This window comes from Gymnogyps californianus, chromosome 20, assembly GCF_018139145.2.
Source record: "Gymnogyps californianus isolate 813 chromosome 20, ASM1813914v2, whole genome shotgun sequence".
Lineage (NCBI taxonomy): Eukaryota > Metazoa > Chordata > Aves > Accipitriformes > Cathartidae > Gymnogyps > Gymnogyps californianus.
The window spans coordinates 7,740,482-7,760,636 of NC_059490.1; the positions used below are offsets into that span (position 1 = coordinate 7,740,482).

Consider the following 20,155-nt stretch of genomic DNA (forward strand, 5'->3'; position numbering starts at 1 on the left):
AGCCACTAAGTATTTGTTGTTAAGATGGTAGGAAGTCTGTTAGGGATTAGTAAGAACAAGCAATAAAAACATTAAAGGAAACAATTTTGCTAATGTAGCCGCTACATTTTAAAAGCTTGATTAAAGGTTTTTGGGGGTTTTGTTTAATTAATTCTGATGGGAAAAAGAGAGAGGCAGGGACGAGTTTATGACTACCAAGCTACAATACTCATAAATGATACAGCAAAAATTTTCAAGATTCAGTCTCCTTAAATTACTTTTTAGGAATAATTTTAACTAAAGGTTGTTAATCAGCATTTTGTCAAACTCTTCTAAACGTGTTGCGGAAAAGCCCTACACTTTTAATATAGCAAAAAAAAGCTTTCTTATTGGGATAAAGCTTGAGATTACAGCCAACTGCACTGTCTGCAGCAAGATTTCATCTCTCCAATAACGCTTCTTTTGGCAGAATCACTTTTTTTAATAAAATTTTGGGAAATTAAACTCCTTTCTTTCTTTAGTCGGCAACAAACGACATCTCCAGGCAGGTGATGACTGGCGGGGGCAGGACGGCTTCTCACCCCCCGGGGGAGCAGCAGCCGCCGGCTGCCGCGGGGAGGGCGCCTCAGGGGCCTTTCCCGCCTCAGGCGCCTTTCCCGCCGCCGAGCCCACGCGGGCCCTCGTGCCCGTAGCGGCCACTGCCGTGAGGAGCTGCCGGCGCCATCGGCTCGGCTCGGCTCCCCTCGGCTCCCCTCAGGGCGACGCGAGCCGCCCACAACAGCCCTTTCCCTATCGGCACTTTCGCCACTCGCCAATGGGCCGTTAAAAAAATTGTCCCCCGCCTCTGGCCTTCTCCGCCCGCTCTCTGCTTCCCTTATGGAGCGGGACCGCGGCGCGGTGGGGTGCGGTGGGGGCCTCCGGGGCGGGCGGGGAAGGGCGGCGTCTCGGCCGTGAGGAATCTGCGGCCGCGGAACGGCAGGCAGCTCTACTTGGCGGCGGTGAGGGCAGCGACCGGGACAAGATGGCGGCGTTGAGCAAGCAGTGAGTGACGGTGGAGCTGGGGCTGCGGGGCCCCGCCGCGACGCCGCCGGGCTTCTCGGGGCGGAGGGCCCCACCGGGCCCTGCGCCGCGGGGCAGCGGCTGGGGGAGACCTTGGGGCCGCCGCTGAGGGCGGGCGCCGGCGGGGCCCTGCCTCGGGCCGGGGCGAGCTCTGACAGAAATCCCCGCCCGGGCTGCAGGTGCGGGGCTCGCTCGTCCCGGCCGGCTTATGCCTACCGTGTAGCCTTGTCGTGTTGGCCTCAATTTAAAACTGTGTTTACTAAAGCAAACAACAACAACAAACAGTGGGAAGGCATCGGAGGCTGCTGCGGTGTTGCCGGGGGGTAGTTTTCACTCTAAGGAAGTCGAATCCCCTCAGGATTCCCACACAACCCACTGTGCAGCTGCCGCCTCCCACCCCCTGAGCACCGGCCTGACGTGGCCGAGGTGCGGCAGTTTGCTTCTGGGCTCCCCGCAGCCGGGTCAGAGGGAGTTGTTGGGGGGCGGGTTCAGAGCACACGGACTCAACTCGTTCGTCACAATGATTATGTAGTACCTACGGCATCGTGGAGTTCGCTAGCTGTGTGACGAACTGTTTACTCAGTGATGGACTCGGGGAAAGGCAGGTGGGGGAGAAATTCCTGATTTAGAGATTGCTCATTACTGAAAACATAGGAAGTGTTTCTGAGCACAGAAGTTGGCTGTGTCAGCAGAGGAGTTCTCTGTGTGTGGTTAATCCATTTCTCCATGACATAATCTGACTGTAAATGTTGTGTTTTGCCGTAGCTGTATCTGTGGGTTGGTGGTTTACATTGCCATGCAAAATAGGTGAACTTCTTATTGCACCAGCAAACGAGGTTACGGAATAGTGTCTAGTGTAGACTAAATCTCTGCAGGTTAAACAGTAGTAATTTCTTACTTCTCCGAGGGAGAAAAAAAAATCACTTAGAGAACTCTGGACAAGAGGGATTTGTGGCCTAATTTAGGAAGATCGTTGCATCCAGAAACTTTGCATGGAAAAAGACAGCCATAGCCAAGGGAGAAGCTGGCAAGCATGTGGCAAGGCTGAGTGCACTGCTGCAAATGCTGCTCAGATCTATACTTGATACATTACGTTGATGCTGATCTTTTGTTTCTAAAATTGTGAATGGTAGATTTTTGTTTTGGAACATGCTATATGTTTTGTTGTAAGTAATACTAAAGATAACTTTTATTTTTTTCCCTAGATATGGGCTCATTATGCCCAAAAAATTGCCGCAGAAAAATCTCGTTTCGAAGAAACTCTCAGTGTTTGCAGATGACTCTGATGAAGAGGTCAGTTCAACAGTTTTCTTCTGAAATTTGCCCCACATTCTGCAAATTATTTGTTTACAACCCTTAATGCCTGCATCAGTTTATGGCAGTGTCACTAAAATATGTGTCATCATTTTGGATGTGGGCGTGAAATATGATCTGTGTTTTCTTTAGTGCAAGTTACATGGAAGTGATGACTTGATTGTTAGTTACTTTCTGTCAGCTCTTCCAAAAGTTCATCACATGTGGCAACCTGTTTGCAAGAGTTAACAGTATCTAGCTCGTAAAGAAGTTTGTTGGCTATCACTGGTAAATATATCTGCAAATAGAAAGACAGTAGTAATCAACAGTTGTTTCTCAGATACTGACTTTAAAGTGTAGTTGTTAAGTGTATTTTATCCTTTAGCTCATTCCACCCAAATTTGATATAACTGATTTATGATGTTCAGACTCAGTGTATACAAAAGCAAAGCTGTACAAACCAAAAGTTCTAAAACAACAAAAAAGGCAAGTAATGAGAATTACTTGTAGTTCTGGAAGTACTTGCAATACTTGTAATATGAGATTGAACAATACACAGCTTTTCTATGATCACAGAGTTTGTTGATACTCTGTTATGTATGATGCTATTGCATGATGTTGATAGTGTTCTTTTCTATAGTCTCCTTTAATTTTTTTATTATTTTAAGTATTACCTTCAAAATATTAGCTCTCTACCTGCCCCAGCAGAGGGTGCTGTACACTATAAAAATTACACTTCTGGATGTACTGCTCTGAGTATGGGGAGCATCCAAGAACTGGCGTGGTATATAGGCTGGTTTGGATACCTTACAGAAACCCAACTTCTAAAACAGAATTTTTGAAGGATTAAAAGCCAGTAGCTTCATAGTTTACAGGTAAAGAATAGAAACTCAGAATTGTGGAGATGAACTCTCCGCATGGATGAAGCTTTCTGGACGTCATGTTACAATTTACTGGGTTTTATTGACCTGGAATTATGTGCATATTTAGCTTTTTTCCACAAAACCCAGAAAAGAAACTTTACATATACCCGCAGTCTGGAATTTTAACATTTAAGAAGTTGAAATTTAGAATCAGTTGAAATTTAGAAACAGAACCTGTGTTACAAAAATGTTCTTACTGCTCTAGAGCTTCACTCAATGCTCTTTCTTTTGTGTGGTTGGAAAAAACAATGCTAATAAAGCATCAAATAATCTTTGTCAGTTTCTGACTCCTATTATCAAAACATTTATTTTTAAAATGTTTTTTTAAATAAACTAGCAGTTGTTATTTTTATGTGACAGAAAGTCTGAATCTAGCATTCCTGTGTGCCTGGTTCCATTACAGAATCCAGAATGCTGCTGTTGAAGGTGTCTGAGCTCCCTTCATACAGGGCATGAAAGGGCTCAGGGCCTTCCTAGTAACATCCACTCAACCCTCAACATGAAACTGCCTCAGTGCAGCTTATAGGACTTACAGGAAACAGAGAGGACAGGAACATGTCTTAAATCCCATCTCTTTCCTCACTTAGCTGCTGTCCTCAGCGCTATCAGAAGGTGCGTCCCTCCACTTGAGCTCATAGCTGGCACCGTGGCTCTAAAGAGAGGCTTTCCTTTAAATACAGCTAATGGAGATGACAGCGGATCTGCTGTCCTCAATGTCAGGAGCACTTTCCCTGTCAGTTTGGGATTGGTGTCTTTCTCTACATTAAGGGACTGACCCCACGTTTTACCAGATCCCAAGAACGAGCTTGATTTATTCTATTGTAATTAAACATTACACGGTAGGACTGGGAACCTTCCTGAGTATGGGGCTATCTTGCATTTTTTCACTTCTCCATTTTCTCTTAATATCTAAACATTAAAGCAAAATAATGAATGCTAATAATTCTGATAATAATAACATATGATGCTGTCTACTAACTTTTAGCTTAACAGATCAAGTATCCTCCCTTTCAGAAAGGCTGGCAGATTCACTACCAGAGTCTGTTATAACGACTCTTAAAAGTTGTCATGCTTGTCAGTATGGTACATACCCAGCAAAAAGTAATAATCTCATAACTGCCTTTATCAAAGAAGATCGTTTTTTAAAAAAGCAAAATTACTTTATTAGTTCAATAATAATTTCAGAGCTTTTCAAGATAAGGAGCAGCATTTGGGAGGGGTTTCATTTCCTGACTGCTACCTTATCAGTCAGAACTACATCTCAAATGTCTGGAGATTATGTATTTTTAACTGAACTCTAATAAAGTTTGTGCTGGAAATCTGCACACCTGACTTGGTCTGTGATTATATATTAGATACCAAACTTTTGCTCCCCTTTTTTTTAAACGTTACTATGCATATTTCATTAAGATTTTGCCTGTACCCTTGCTGAAGGAATTTGAAAGGGTTTTTTTGCTGTGGGTAAGTACATTAATGGATGTTAGTTGCTGATGAAGATGATCTTTGGGTTAGTTCATAAGAAACAGAACATCTAGGATGGAAATTTTCTTGAAATACAGTGTTGACTGGGAAAAAGCAAACCAGGCGGTTACAGTTACTTCTAGCCAATATAGTTCTGAATTATTTGCCTTCATAATGAGTTGTTGCTGCTGTCTTTAAAAACTGGGGGGAAGGTTGTTACTCCTAGGAAAGCCTGTTGTAGAGAGTAGATGTTACAGCAACAAACTACAAGATGTTAGAAATAAGTTTCCATTCTGGCTTACTGTTATTTGTGATATATCCATTTTCTCCAAAAATATTATTCCCTTATTCATGCATTGCGTTTTCAGAGGTGGCTTGTCAGTATTCCCAGTGCACTGTTCCATGTTCTATTTTATCTTTGGAATTTAGTTGAAAATATCTCTGTGGTACAGCAGATAAAGCTTCTGTTTCTTGATTGTATCAGAATTACCCAACATACATTCCTGTACCTTACCAGCCTTTCAAAACTGATTTGTTGCTACGGGATGTAAAGTGTAGCTGAAAAAATAACTGTACATAGACCACAGTAGGTGCTAAATTCAGGAGAGAGATTGTGGAGTCAGTGTGGATAGTTCTGTGAATGTATCAGCTTGATTTGGTGGGTTTTTTAGTGACCGTCTAAAAGATAAATGGAGTGTTTAAGCAGGCACAAAGGAAGAAACTGAAAACAAGCAGAAAGCTATATCCTGTTGTAGACTCAGATTTTTGGTTTTACTTACAGATCCTTCCATTCACTTTGCAACTTTGCAAAGGATACAGTATGACTAAAAAAAAAGATTGGCAAAGTAATGAGTATTGATGATGACTAGAGTTTATGCAACAGTTTTCATGCAAAGTAAGACTAAGTAGACTAAAGGGGCTCTTAGAAAAGAGATTACTGAGAAGAAGGAAGTGAAGAGGAATAACTTGAGAGGATGTATGTAAAATCAAGAATGATTCAGAGAAAGTAAAGTGATTTTGCCATTTCTCATCATATGAGCAGTAGGGTGTATTACAGAATTACCAAGTAACTGGTTTAATCTAAACAAAAGGAAGTTGGGGTTTTTTCTGCACACAATGTATAATTAAGTTGTGGGACTCATTGCCACAGGATATTGTGGCATGGCCGAAAATATAAATGGGTTCAGAAATGGATTAGTCAAATTAAGGGATGGTCTTGGTGCCAAACAATGGTCAAGGTGCATCCTCCCCGTTCAGGAAGTCCCTAACCTCCTGGTTTCTGGAAGCTAGGAGGGAATGCCGAGGAAAGCTAATTCTGTACGTGAATTGTTTTTCATGTTCTTTCTCTTAATCTTCTGCTAGTAGCCATGACTCGTATAGTGTATGAATTGAGATGAATCTGTTGCCTGACTTGATTTTTTCTTTTTCCCTGTGAAGGCTTGAGTCTCATGTACATTTAGTGATCATCCATGTGCAGGCTGTAGTTGGATAATATAGGTCTCTATGAGCGCAAGCCTTAACGATTCACTGCTAAATACATATACATGAGAGTATAAGTAGTTACTTTTAATATGTTTTGATACCAAAGTGTCATGAATCCAAAGATCCAAAGTCTGAGATTCCTTATCTGATGTGAGAAGAATGAAGTGAGCAGAGTCAGACCTCAGCCTTTCAGAGACGCATAGGGCCACAAACTTGGGGCGAGATCCATAGAAACACATGCAGGTATCTACACTTGAGTTGCCTGAGCTCCCTGTACAGTCAGTGGAGATGCAGGTACTTCTGAGGCACAACTTATCTCATTCTAAAGTAGACAGCTAAAATCAGTGAGATGAATTTTGCTCTGAAAGTGTCTGTTTCTCAGTCTTTAACAATGAAGTGCTCTTGGACTGGCTAGCTCAATATAAATGTAGGCTTTGCTTTTTGTGAACTGGCTGACTATCTGTGCTTCTTTCACTTGCTGATCAAATAGAGCTCCAAATTATCTTGCTTTTGCTGTTTGGTCAAATATTTTTCTGTGCATCCAGTTAAAACTAGATGGTTGTAGTGAGAGATTACAGTCAAACTACGTATAATCTTCCTGATGGCACTGAAGCATTTAATTTCCCTTTAAAATGTATTTCACCTTAAACAAAGGTAATTTATTTTATGTGTCTACTGCAAAGCAGCATGTAGAGAATTCAAAAGGGCAATGTTAAAGGGCAAAGCCCCCTCATGGGTCCTTCATAACAGGTTATATTAGAGCAGAAACATCTTTTGGCTTTAAAAAAGGAATGGAGTGATGTCTTACATTGTCTATCAGTAAGTACCATGCCTGGGGGTTTTGGTAGCAACCACAAATGCTTTTCCTTAGGAGGCAGGCTATGCAGCTAATACGAGATGCTCCATTAGTAATAGCTATTATGTTAGAATTTGTTGGTCTCATACTTCTTGTGGCAGTCAGTGGCGAGAAACAAGTCAGACATCTCACATATACTTCGAGAGCATCTCTTAAAATAGTTTTGACGTTTTTTACAAGACATTCTCGGCTTCAGATTTAAGGTTATAACTTCCTAGAAACCAGCTTCAACACTGAAAATTATACTAGTCACAGACTAAGACTTGTTTTCTGAGACTGCTTAAATGGTGCTGCACCCTCTGCTCCAGAAATGATGTCATTTACAGCAGCAGTTTAGGAGGAATTGCTTCTAAAAACCCAATGTCAGCAACTGGCTTTTTTTCCCAAGAACAAATGAGACAAATGAGTAGCAACTCAGAAGGACAGATAGAGCCCAAGTATTCTTCAAACTAGGCATGTTCAGTTAAATCATTTGCTATCCTCCTTTTGCTTTGGTTTTCTAAAAAGAACTTTATACGAGTCATTGTCTGACATTTGCCCATAGTAAGTTTCTGAATGTATCGGCCAATTTTAAGTGAATTTGACAAGACTAGATGTCTCTAGCTGCAGAACAAAGACCCCGTTAATGCCCCGATGAGGAGAAAGACGAGATGATCTCAGCCCTCCTCCATTCTGTTTGGCTGGCCTGGAAGCTGAGGGCTGGCTGCCTAGTCTAAGTGAGACAGGAGGAAGCAGGAGGTGCAGAGGGAAACCGAGGAACTGCGGTTGGGACCTGAGATGTGGGAAGACTGGGACATTGTGGTGGGAAGGCAGAGAAGACAAATTTGTAAGAAAAGGAAATTTTAGTTGTCTCATTTGTGGAATTGCCTTTTCAGGTATTTGCCATTTAAACTTTGAATTGAGCTTTTTGTATAAAGCTGTAAATGGTTTGCGTGCTCTGTCATGAGTTGAACATAGCTGAGACAAACCAAAAAAATTGGTCAGTAGTTTGAATGTCTGTTCTTCTTTGGTTGTGTAGGAGCAATGTAAAGATGACATTTTAAGAAGTAACTCACAAAGAGGTGCTTGCCTGCAGGATAAAAATAAGGAGGTAGCTCAAGCACATAAGAACCTGAAAGAAGCTTATAGATACCTGAAGGTGATAAGAAATGGGAGAGAACAATGAGAAGTGTTAGTAGATTGAGGTAATTTCTTTTATTCTTTTTTTTTTTTTTTTAACCTTTCCAGTTGTGTACAAGCTATCTTCCATGGTCTCATAGGAGTGGTAGACTGGAGAGTCTCATTTCTAAGAGTTTCTTGATTTGCGTGGATTCTATGTCATTTCACAGGATAGGGTTAAAACATTTTCTCCTTCCAGAAAATATTAAACTATAAGCTTTGTGCTTCAGAAGAATAGCTTGACTGCAGGAAAAGAGAAAGTATGAGAGATTGCTGAGCTTATAGGGCCTTTAATAAATGGGCAGTTGATAAGTAAAAACAATACAAAAGAACGGGAAGTTCTCATCTATCAGAGCTCATAGCACAACAGGAAATTGTCAACCATAAACCATTAGGGATGGTGTTTGTTTTTTGTAAACTTACTGCCACTCTAGACAAACAAATCACAGGTGGACTTCTTTACAATTATATGTACGATAATGAGGATTATGTATTACATTTGTGTTTATGTAATCCTTGTAGATCAACACGTTTATTTCATGTAGGCAGACAAGGAAAACATTCTAAGCAGTGTTTCAAGTATTTTGGTGGAATCAAGCTTATTCTGTAAATATAACTGCAGAATCTGTTTTGTTTTTTACTGAGCCCTTGCTTTCTGGCATAATGCAGGTGAGATTCCTTACCGTTTAGGTACCTTTCTGTGAAACCAGTGTAAGTGTGTCTGGTAAAGGAATCCTTCGGTGATGACCCTTAATATGTCAAGCAGAGGACCATCTTCTTCCCCAAGAGCTGGGAGGAAGTCTAGGTCTTCTGTGTAATGCTGGTGTGTGTTCCACTGTCAATTTAAAATAGTTGTTTATATTAGGAAATTTATACTGACTCATTTATAACATTTTTTTTTAGAAGAAAGCATATGACATAAAAATCAAGTACAGTATTTTAAATATTTCTCAACATCAGCTCATCAGTCCTGAAAGCCAGAGGTAAATACTAGATGAATGAAGCCAGGATTCTTGTAGGTTGTTTTAAAATAAATAATCCACTATCTACTTCCCCCAGTCAACTAGCCAACCAGCTATATAAATAAATAAGAGACTATATCCAATTCTAGTCCAAATAATCAGCAAGCTGCAGTATACAGGGTGTAGTCCCTGATACCGCAGTGGACACTGTAAGCGTATTGCTAGTGTCTGCCAAACTCAGCTTCCTAAAGCCTGAAGCATGGTCTGCTTCCTTACCTTGCTATCTGCAGCTGGCTGAGAGAGAGAGAGGCTGCTTTCTAGTGATGAGCATAACTGAATCAGTGCAGGGTTTTTCTTCCATGAAAGTGCACATCATGGTTTCCCTTTATTACTGTAGTTTAACCACAGGGTTTAACATTTTGAAAGCAGAGATGGATTGTATCTCAGTCTGCATGAAGCAATTAAAGCACCGGAAAAAGTTGGAATATGTGCCCTTTCAAGTTCCCATTTTTACTTGTCTGTAAGTCCCTCACTTGGAGTGGGCTAGGAAGGAATATTTTGAATATTCTGTGTCTCAGTTTTTTCTGATTGTAGTATTACTTATGAAAATAAGTACTAGCATGTGTAGGGGAAGTGCAAAGGTCTGAGTGTCTAGAATCAGTGAATGCTATTATGTGATACCAGGTGTACTTCCTCGAATATTGACAGTGTTGCCTTACCACCTTCTCTTGCTAAGTTTAGAATTACTTGGTACTCCTCTGAGATACTACCTTTCTAGCTTTATTTTTGGGGTTTTTTTCAAAGCTACACAGAAGCTTGCAAGCCTTTTTATTATTTATGGTTTGCATAGCAGAAAAAAATCCCTTAGAGGTGATCACTGTGTGTACCTGTTAGTCCCATACAACTTGTGAACTCACTAACAATCTTAACCGTCCTTGCTGGGTGGCAGAGGTCCCGAAGATACTGCATTCCTGTGGCCTTCATGAAAATTAGCAGCTGGGTAAAGGGACAGCCGTCGATGAGGATTTGTGATTTTAATCTTTCTCAGTGTTGCGGAGGAACCATTGACTGACTGCTCAGTACAGGGCTAGCTTTTGGTCACACACAGTGTTGCTCACCTGCCAAATCAAGCAGGCAGGGTGTCTGAGGAGGTGATAGGGGAAATAAAGAGACAGAGGTCACAAAGTCACATATAATGAAACTCCATTAATTTTACTGCTCATGGCACAACTTGTTCCCTGTTTCTGAAATTAACCAGTGAAAAAATATTTGGACTGTTACAGTCTATCATGTAGAAAATTGTGGAAAAACACTTGGGGTTTTTTCCCTTGTTGACACATCTGTTAAAATTTTAATAGCATAAGAAAGAGGGGTCATGACAAGTTATTATATTATTTAAACATCAAATGAATTCAAAAGCTGCCTTGTTCAGGGGATCTGTTTGAATTTACATGGTGCTAATTCTGTTTGATTTCAGAAGATCCTAGTCCTTGCTGCCAAGCTCCCTGCTAGTTGGTTTCCATTTTTTAATTTTATTAAGAGCTGATTACACAATCTCTTTGTCTTTTTAAAACGTGATGTAGAGTATGTATTAGTCAAAGTTGCAAAACTTGGGAAGCTGCCAAAATGCAAAAGGATTTTTCCTTCCTATTTCTGCTTTTTAAGATTAAGAGATATTTAATTACATAAACAAGGATACAAGTCCTGTCATTTATAGTGAATCTGTTTAATAAACAATATTATCTATTGTTTGAGAAAAGACAGATATGCAGTTTAGTTCAACACTAATTAAAAGACAAAACTAAATAAAATGCGAAGCTTTTTTTAAAAGACAGTGTGATTAGAAAACACGTTTTCAGGAGTGGATGTGTTTTTTCTTAGGGAAGATTAGTATTGCTATTTTCTAAAATATTAATCTTGAGAAATTAAACATAAACGTTTGAAGTACATGCTGTTCAAATCAGCAGTATTCTTATTTCTAAAAATATGGAACTAATGATACAGATCAAACTCGAAATAAGTGCCAAATCCTTTCGGATATTTTTTTTATTATGAATACAGTTTTTTCATGTGATTGTCAGTAGGAATGTCTGCTCGTGACTGCTACATCTCGGATGACACTTACATGCTGGAAGAAGAGTATGTATATTCTGAATAGCACCTACCTATTTCACAGACTATTAAAAATATAATTTAAAAAATCATTGAGAACATTTATCCTTCTTTATTCACAAACATATAATTCCCAAGACCATTAAAATGTTTTTGATACATAAATGGGTAGGAGGGTATAATTCCAGTTTCTGTTGATTTGGGGGGTTGTTTTCTGTGTCTTCCTTTTTTTCTTTTTTTTAAATGGCAAAAACTGAAAGAATTGTAGTGTTTGGGAGTGAGTAGATGTATTACAAGCATCCTTCTCTTAGGAATTTGTTTCAGTACTGGCTTTAGCTGTCCTTTGCTAGATGTTTTACCTGCTGATGTGCTAGCTTCTTGCATCGACAGACTGACCCTTGCCGTAGTGGAGGGGTATGTCTTTTCTACCAGTTTTTTGGCAGTGGTTGGAGGAAGGCATTGCAACTAAACAGTTTTCACAGACCTTCTATGTCTCTGAGCATTTCTTGGACAGAGATTACTTGGTTTGTGAAATGGCATGAAATTTTATGCAGCTTTTGAGGAACTCACGTCATTGAAATAGTGTTCTTAAACTCATCACCATTTTAATTAAAAAAATATATACATATGTGTGTTGAGGTACTGCAATACTTTGCTCATGGAAAAGGCTGATTCATTGTATGCTTGTGAATGAACTTTTAGTTTTTCTTGCTTACAGAAAAATACTATTGAAATGAGAGACTGACTTATGTAATGGGACTATTATATAGTTGTTCGTTAGAATGGTAGAAAAATAATATGAGCTATATCAATGTAATTAATTTTATTTCTGCAATGTTTCCTTCTTACAGCCATCTGTTGGTGAAAGTCTTCAGAAAGAAGCATTGAAAAAACAAGCAATGAAACAGGTAAGATGTGGTGGGGATTCTTCATGCCCATGGCAGATTAAGAAATTACTGCATCCATTCCCTTTTATTAAATAATTGCAGAAACATAATTGTGCAACTTCAGAGTTAGCCCTTTAAAAAAATTCCATGTAATTTTATGACTTTGTGCATTGCTCTTTGCAGCACAAGACTTTCTTTAAAACTTGACTTGAAATTCTCATAGCCTTTCCTCTAGCATAGCTTTTGTTTCACTTTTCTGGGCAAGATTGTTCTTTTTGAAATTCTTCTGGCTCTGATCAGAGTAGCTGAAGAACTGCCCAATGAAGGCTGCATGAGTGAGGTTTAACACAGAGCTGGTCATAATTTAAAACACAATAAAATTTCTGTTTACGCAATCCAAGCACTTTGATAGACAAGATGTTGAAGTTTGTTTTGTGGCATAGAAGGCATTGATGTTTTTAGAATTTCTCAAATGGTTTGTTTTGTTTGTAGAATGTAATGTTACAAAGTATTGGGTTTTTAAATATTTAAATATATACCAACAGTGAGCTTTTTACTGCAGTTGAGGAATAAATTGTACAGAAAACACGAATTTTACATTTTAAAAAGTTCCAGATCAATAAAAGACATAGCTAGAAGAAAAAGATATTTATGCATCATACATCTAACACATTGCTGGTTTTTGATGGAGGTAGTATGTGCTTGAGAGAAACTTGTATGGTTGCTGTTCAGCATTCCTCTTCTGTTGTCAGGAGATCTGATCTAAGGGCTCCCCTAGTAGTTGTTTTTTTCTGAACGGTTTCACAGTTCTGACTTCCAACTTGACTGTACAAACAGAAGATAGAACTGTGAAATATGGAATCATATCCTGAATTATATTGGTACTTTTTTTTTTTTTTTTTCCCGGAGCTTTGGGGAAGGGGGATAAACTATAGATGAAAAAAGACAGTAACATTTATTGAAATATTGTTTACTGTTTATTAAAAAAATGAATTACGTTATTTGATGGAACAGTTTGCTCATTAAGAAGTTTCCAGTATTGTTTTGACTGTTGTGCTTTGCTTCCTATATTTCCTATAACTGCAAATACTGGTGATGATTTGGTTGTTTGTCTTCTCAATCCTGGTAAACAGTTCAAGAACTTTGTAGATCAGACTGCTTTTAATTTACACTCAATGTTCTAATGGATAGGTTTATACTATAGATCTGTTTAAATTACAATATAGGAATAAAATGTTTGAATATATTAAAAATTTCATGCTTAATTCTTTGGTATCTTTTCTTCTCCTCCCCCCTTTTTGTCTTTTAGACTAAATTGGAGATTCAGAAGGCTCTGGAGGAAGATGCTACAGTGTACGAATATGACAGTATTTATGATGAAATGCAGCAGAAGAAGAAAGAAAGTAATGCCAGAGTGTTATCCGGAAAAGATGACAAAAAGGTCGATACCTGAAAATGTATGCTGTCTGTCTTACCTCTGTATGCTTGGAATAACTATGACTGATTAACTTTTAAGCTTTGATAAATGCATTTTCTGATGGGGCATGCAAGTATTGTGCTCAAATCCTGTTACATAAGGTAGTACTTTGCAAGAATTTTGGCAAAACTGTTTGTTCATCAGATACTTCAGAGTCCTGATCCAGTGATATTCTGGAGGGGCGCAGACTACAAGTTTCCCACCCAGTTTATGATGTACTTATAGTGTATCTTTCTGTGTATTTCTGAAGAGAATGTTACAATGGAATAATAGGATTAGAGGCAATGGGCCCTGCAACAATACTACTTCTGATAATAAAGAGTCTCGTTATTAAGCCAATGAACATAAATCATGCCTCCTCACTCACTAGCGTGCTTACTGGAGGACTGTCAGAAGACTAAAGTAATTAACTTTCATTGGTGAAATGTGAACCAATTTCCACAGCCCAATGCCTTGTTTCAAAGCATTGCTGAATTATCCTGACAAGTGATATTTTCATTGTTACTTATTCTGTTTCATTTGAAAGCTCTTGTCAGGTTATGTGGGTATAAAAGGAAGCTTCCCACTCCTTTACAGCAATAGAAAGGCAAAGACTGTTACAAGACAGAAGACAGAGGGGTGAGAAATCAGAAAACATTTAATTTCACTCAGCAAAAATCGTCCTAGTAAAAGATGGGCTGAATGTTTTGATTGACTACAGCAACCTCTTTTGTTGTTGGGAAGCATGCCACGTTCGTGATCTAAAAGGGAATGACAGTTTATTTCAGATAGCTATCAAACAGTGTCAGAATATGTTAGACTAGCTTCTGTCAACTTTCTTCCATTACCAACTTTCTTCAACATATCCATCAATCCCAATTTGTGTTTTCTCAGCCACCTCAATTACTTCTCAGCATGATACCTTTTTTCCCCTCATATTTTAGCCCAGATACATCCAAAATATCCTCAAAGCAGCTGAGATTAGAAAGAAGGAGCAAGAAAAAAGAATGGAAAGAAAAATTCAGAAAGAGCGTGAAATGGAAGGAGGAGAGTTTGCCCACAAAGAGGCTTTTGTGACTTCAGCCTATAAGAAGAAGCTACAAGAAAGGGCTGAGGAGGAGGAAAGAGAAAGAAGAGAGGCAGCTCTCGAGGGTGAGATTCACACTGAAATAATTCCCCTTAAAAAGAAGTATGGCCTTGAACATGATTTACAACATTGTCATCTGGTCTCTCTGTGAGGTTTGAGATAATTAAAATCAAAAAGGACTGGATAGCAGATACTGAATCAGATCCCACTTTGTCTGTTGTTTTCCTTTGTACATGTTACTAAAGGAACAGAGGAAGCCTCTCTGTGTGTCAGTACTATTTGGGTTGCTACTTTTAATTTTTGAGGAAGGGTCAGTTGCTGAAGGAAGACTCGTAAGCCTGGGGTACAATGATGCTTACTTCAGACATTCTGTACAGTGTCCCAGGAATAGGTGTAAAGAATAGGATATAGGATCATAAGATAAATCAGGTTGGAGCGGACCTCTGAAGGTCATCTGTTCCAGCCTCCAGCTCAAAGCGTGGTCTGCTATGAGGTCAAATCAGGTTGCTCTGAGCTTTTTCCACTCTGGGCTTGAGAACTTCCAGGATAGAGATTGCAGTCTTGGTGGTGTCTGCCAGTTGTGAGTTGTGTCTGATGAGCATTCGTGGCACTGTAAATCCAACCTTACTTTCTTTCTCTTAGCGTACCTGGATGTGACCAAACAGAAGGATCTCAGTGGATTTTACAGACATCTTTTAAACCAGAGGGTAGGGGAAGAAGAGATGCCTAAATGCAGCTTCCGTGAAGCCAGGTAGGATGCGATTCCACAAGGCTTTCAGATATAAACTGACTTCTGGCTGTTTGTGATTCGAGACTCACTGGAACACTGTAAGAATTAGACAGAGAGTACTAAAACACTGGTAGGGCAAGCTGATGACTTTATACAGCTGATTAACTGAATTATTTGGAAGATGTCTAATGATCATCAGTGGCATAGACGATAAGATGGAAATAAGCAGGAGAGGGGTGCCATTTAAAAAGTATCAAGAGGACAGTCATACTTGTAATACTGCTTGGTATTATTCTAACCTATATTTACTTTGGTTGACATAATATTTGGCGATCTGCATTAAGTTACATATTTTGAATCACGAGGGAGACAAAAGGTAAAACAATGAGCATCGAGGTAAGTCATAGGAAATGATGTTGTGATATGAATTTCCTGAAAAGAATGTGAGTCTCTAACTTTGTACTTATTCCACGTTTACAGGTTCATAAAAAATAAATTGAGTGTTGATGATGTGGTAAAAGAAAATTAATCAAGTATATAGGAGATCCAGTGGGAATATTTTAAAATCTTAATATATGCACATTCCAAAGCAAAGTAATGAGGTGAGGCTGAATTAGTGATGTAGTTGAGATGGTGGAATTCTGCCCTATGGATAAATATGGTGAAGGGGATATGTTTCTTATATGCAACAACTGATCATTTGAAACAATTAATTAAGTTAAACCTCACTTGAGATAGGCCTTAAACCTGGATGTCGCTAGTTAAATGCTTGCCATCACAAAGAAAATGCAACTTTCATCAAGAGATCTTCTAGATCTGAGATTGGATTATTAGAAAGTAAATTCTTAGCTTAAATGAAGAATGTGATCACAGTGAAGTTACTCAACTGTCTGAAATAAGGGAATTCTTGATTATGTCTTTAGTGTAAGGATATGCCACCTTAGTGGAAATAAATAGGGGAAAGTAGTGTAAAAGAAATAGGAAGTAAGAATTACTGACTGGAAGAAAAGCAGAACAGCCTCCTGAATTTAAGGAGAAAATGGGAAATTTGAGGCCACATTTTTGTCATTTGGGACTTAAAGTATTAGTATACCTATGTGTTTGGAAAAACATCCTGTCTCAGGCTTTCACCAAGGAGAAATACCTGCTTCGTTTCAGTGGTGCACAAAGATTGCTACTGAGGTGGTTAAATGAATTTTGCATTTTATGGTTTCTTCTTTTTATTGATGAAATATAAGTTACTCAGTTGCATCTCTTTATAAAAACAGTAGCAGTAGTGGTCAGCCCACTTGGTTGTCCATTTGCTTTCATAGTTCTTCTTTCAGAGTGTCTCCAGGATGATGTAGTTTTGTACTGTGTAGAGGTCATTTGAAATGATGGTTTCTTAATCTTGCAAATTAAGGAAATGTTCCTTTTGTGAGTTGTATATAAAATTAATTCAGGAGAAAACTAGTACTGTAGATGGTGCTCCCAGCAAGGCTTTGAAATAAGCTCAGGTCTATATTTTAATTTTATTCTTTCTTGTGGTGGTACAATAGGATACGGAGAGAAAACGGCTCAATTTTTACATCTCAGAATTTGCATCACTTGTCCCTAAAGTGATCCACCTTTGACTTGTCATTTTAATTAATTGGATTACTAAATAAATTATCAAACTTTTCAGCATAACTTTTAGTCATTGTTCATAGACTAACCATGCTTTCAAGCATGCATCAAACATTCAAACTAACTGGATGGTGTGCTGATTCATAAGAATTTACCACCGACTGTTACTGTAGCTGTATGATTAAAAAGAAGAAACATGTGGCTTGTGTGAGTAAACATGTATTTCCTTTTCAATCAGAAAAGAATGACAAAGCATAACCTTTCTGTCTACTGCCCAAATTGGTCCTCCATGGGTCGGCTTTTTGTATTTAAGAATCTGTGAGCTGTTAAAAGATACTAATTTCTGTCTAGCCACGAGAGTGAGATCTTCAGAAATACTGGATTAAAAAAATCTACTACTACTACTAATGAAAGCTATGTTCCTACCTCTGTCAACAAAACAAACAACCTGCTTCTCCGGATAATTATTTGACGTGAATAGAGGAATAAACATACAGGAAAAAATTAGTAGCTTGCCAAAAAGCTTACACAAGAATGCAAATCTATGTCTTTTTCCTTAGATGGAGGCTACAGATACTTAATCGTAGTAATTCTTTTAGATAAATTCATCAGCTTGTGTTCACCAATGAACCAGATACAGATACTTAATAGAAATCCTTTGCGCTGGATTCCTGGAGCCTGAGCCACAGATAGATTTGCTTTCTTAGACTTCTCAGCAGCATCTTTTGCTTAAGTCCTTGCTTAAGTCCTGACCAGAAGTCAGTTTGTAGAAAAGTCTGAGATTTCAGGCTGTGTAATGTTGTTTTCTCTTTTTTAACATAAAAAATGTAGGATAAAGGAAGAAAAATCTGACAATTGTTACGATGAATCCAGCCAAAGGAACAAATGCCCATATGAAAGACAAAGACTGAAGCCCTCTGCTAAGAAAGAGAATAATCCAGACGCTGATACCGACTTAGGAACTGATAGTAGTGATGATGATAAGAGAGACAAAAATAGTAAAGTAAATTTGAAAAAGAAGAAAAGAGAGAGCTCTGTGAGCAGTGAAGAGGAGGCTAAACATCACAAGAGCCAGAGGCATTCCAGGTCACCAAGCGCATCCAGTGTGGAGGAAGACTTGCGCACAAAACCCCAAACAAGTCATCTTACAAAGAGGGGAGAGAGCAGACCAAGCAGAAGGGGAAATGATGAACAATACAGGGAAAAAGATTATGAGAGAAGTAGGACCCACGAAAAGGATCACCAAAGGGAAAAGGAAGAGCGACATAGATACGGGGATCACTCTAATAAAGATAACTACAGAAGGAGGGAAGAGCAAGATGATAAACAAAGGGGGAAGGAAAGAAAAGAGAGGGAGGGACATAGCAGAGAATGGAGGAAGGCAAAGGAGAGAGAAGAGAGGGGCTCAGAAAAGGAACGAGAGAAAGAAAGAATAAGAAATGGTAAAGATAGATATAATGACAGAGAGAAGGAGAGAGGAGAGAAATGCAGAGAAAAGGAAGATCATCTGAAGGAGAGGAGAGAGAAATATGGTAGTGATGAAAAAAAATACAGAGAGAGGAGGGAAAGTACTCCTACATCTTTAGAAAAAGATGGAGAGACTGATCTGGAAAAAGAGAGGAAGGGAAAAGAGAGAGAGGTGGATGAGAAGGGAAGATCCAGCTCTGGAATTCTGTCTGAGCAGAAACGTAAAGCTGGAGAAGAAGGGGAGAAAGAGGAGAAAGAACAAGCACAGAAACCATCTGAGACTATGAGCAAATTTGCCAAACGGAGCAATGAAGAGACAGTCATGTCAGCCAGGGACCGCTATTTGGCAAGGCAAATGGCACGTGTCAGTACTAAATCTTACATTGAGAAGGAAGAAGATTAATGTCCCTGTGGTGGACAAAAACACTTGGTCTCTCAACCAAGAGGAAAAGCCACTGCTGCATGGACTCTTGTACAGAAGTAAAAGTGTATCCTAGCTATTTATTCCTGGCTTTCATTTAAGAAATTGTGTGTGCTATAATAGAAGAACAACTTTTGAAATGGATTAATGGATCGCTTGATACACACCCTTAGTCTGTTTATACAGTTGAAATGCTAAATTTGGCTGACTGTCCACCCTGGCCTTCAGTACCCTATCCTTGGTACTTGAAGATTCTGCGACAGACCTAGGAGTGTTAAACAACATGAGGTGAGAGTACTTCCCCCCTGGCAGCCCCTACTCCTTTCAGCAGCTGAAACAGTGAGCTCTGCTGAAACAAAGGTGTTCTCAGGCCTTAGCAGGAGTCATTGTTGCCCAGTGATGCTCTCAAAAATGAGAAGCAGACCTGTAAAAGTGGGGAAAAAAGCAAGAAAAACAGCCTGAATAATAATCTAGGAGATTTCTGTACCTAGTATGGCATTTTGTAAGCTAAATGCATATTGATACATGAATTTTGTATTTATGTGTGGGCTTTGTTTTGGAGACCTGATGTACAGAAACACTTAAATAAAATGTAAGATACATACTGGATCTAATGCATACGTCTTTTTTAATGCTTGTGTTACTTTATTGCATCTCTTTTGTGTGAAATAAGGTATATGAGTCTTTTTTCATGTATTACAGTCATATATGCTTTTTCTACTGGACGTAATATTTTAGATTTGTCAATCTGTCTGTTCAAAGGTTCATAATCAAGAATGAAGTTACCTCCAAACTCTAACTTGGTAAGTAGGATATCTGGCAGTGGTCATCGTTTTTAGAATACATTTTCAACACTTTTCACAATGGTTTCTTTCACTTTGTTTTGTAGTGAATTTATCACTTTTATGCTACAGTAAGGTGAACTAATATAAAAAGATTTTGAGATTGGTGTTTCTCTAATATTTTGTTCAGCAGACTTAGTAATGGGACAAAATGTGAGTAAAATTAAATGCCCAGCCTGCCAGTTTACAAAGACTTGAAATGGAAAGAGTTCTGTATGTAAGCTAATCAAGTAGCTAAGCACTAACTCCAAGTGTGGATCAGTTTGGTTTTGCTGTTCTGTCTAAACAAATGTAATGTGCATTGGTTCTTCTGTTGGAATAGAATGAAAGAGTATTTAGCAGTGGGCCAAGGTTCAAACACTGAAGGAAATCCTC

At 38.9% G+C, this 20,155-nt stretch overlaps 1 protein-coding gene across 2 annotated transcripts; it reads left to right on the forward strand.

Moving 5' to 3' along the window:
- The first annotated feature begins 994 nt into the window (after positions 1-994).
- On the forward strand, positions 995-19,547 carry NSRP1 (nuclear speckle splicing regulatory protein 1). Of its 2 annotated transcripts, XM_050909095.1 has the most exons (7): positions 995-1,020; positions 2,244-2,331; positions 12,137-12,193; positions 13,482-13,613; positions 14,573-14,780; positions 15,358-15,466; positions 17,882-19,547. In XM_050909095.1, exons 1-7 carry the CDS (start codon positions 1,001-1,003, stop codon positions 18,918-18,920), a joined length of 1,653 nt encoding a protein of 550 aa, XP_050765052.1. In that variant the 5' UTR covers positions 995-1,000; the 3' UTR covers positions 18,921-19,547. The 2 variants fall into 2 exon arrangements, with proteins under 2 accessions (XP_050765052.1, XP_050765053.1); XM_050909096.1 differs by lacking the exons at positions 995-1,020; positions 2,244-2,331; positions 12,137-12,193 and having other exon boundaries at positions 13,587-13,629.
- The last annotated feature ends 608 nt before the right edge of the window (positions 19,548-20,155 follow it).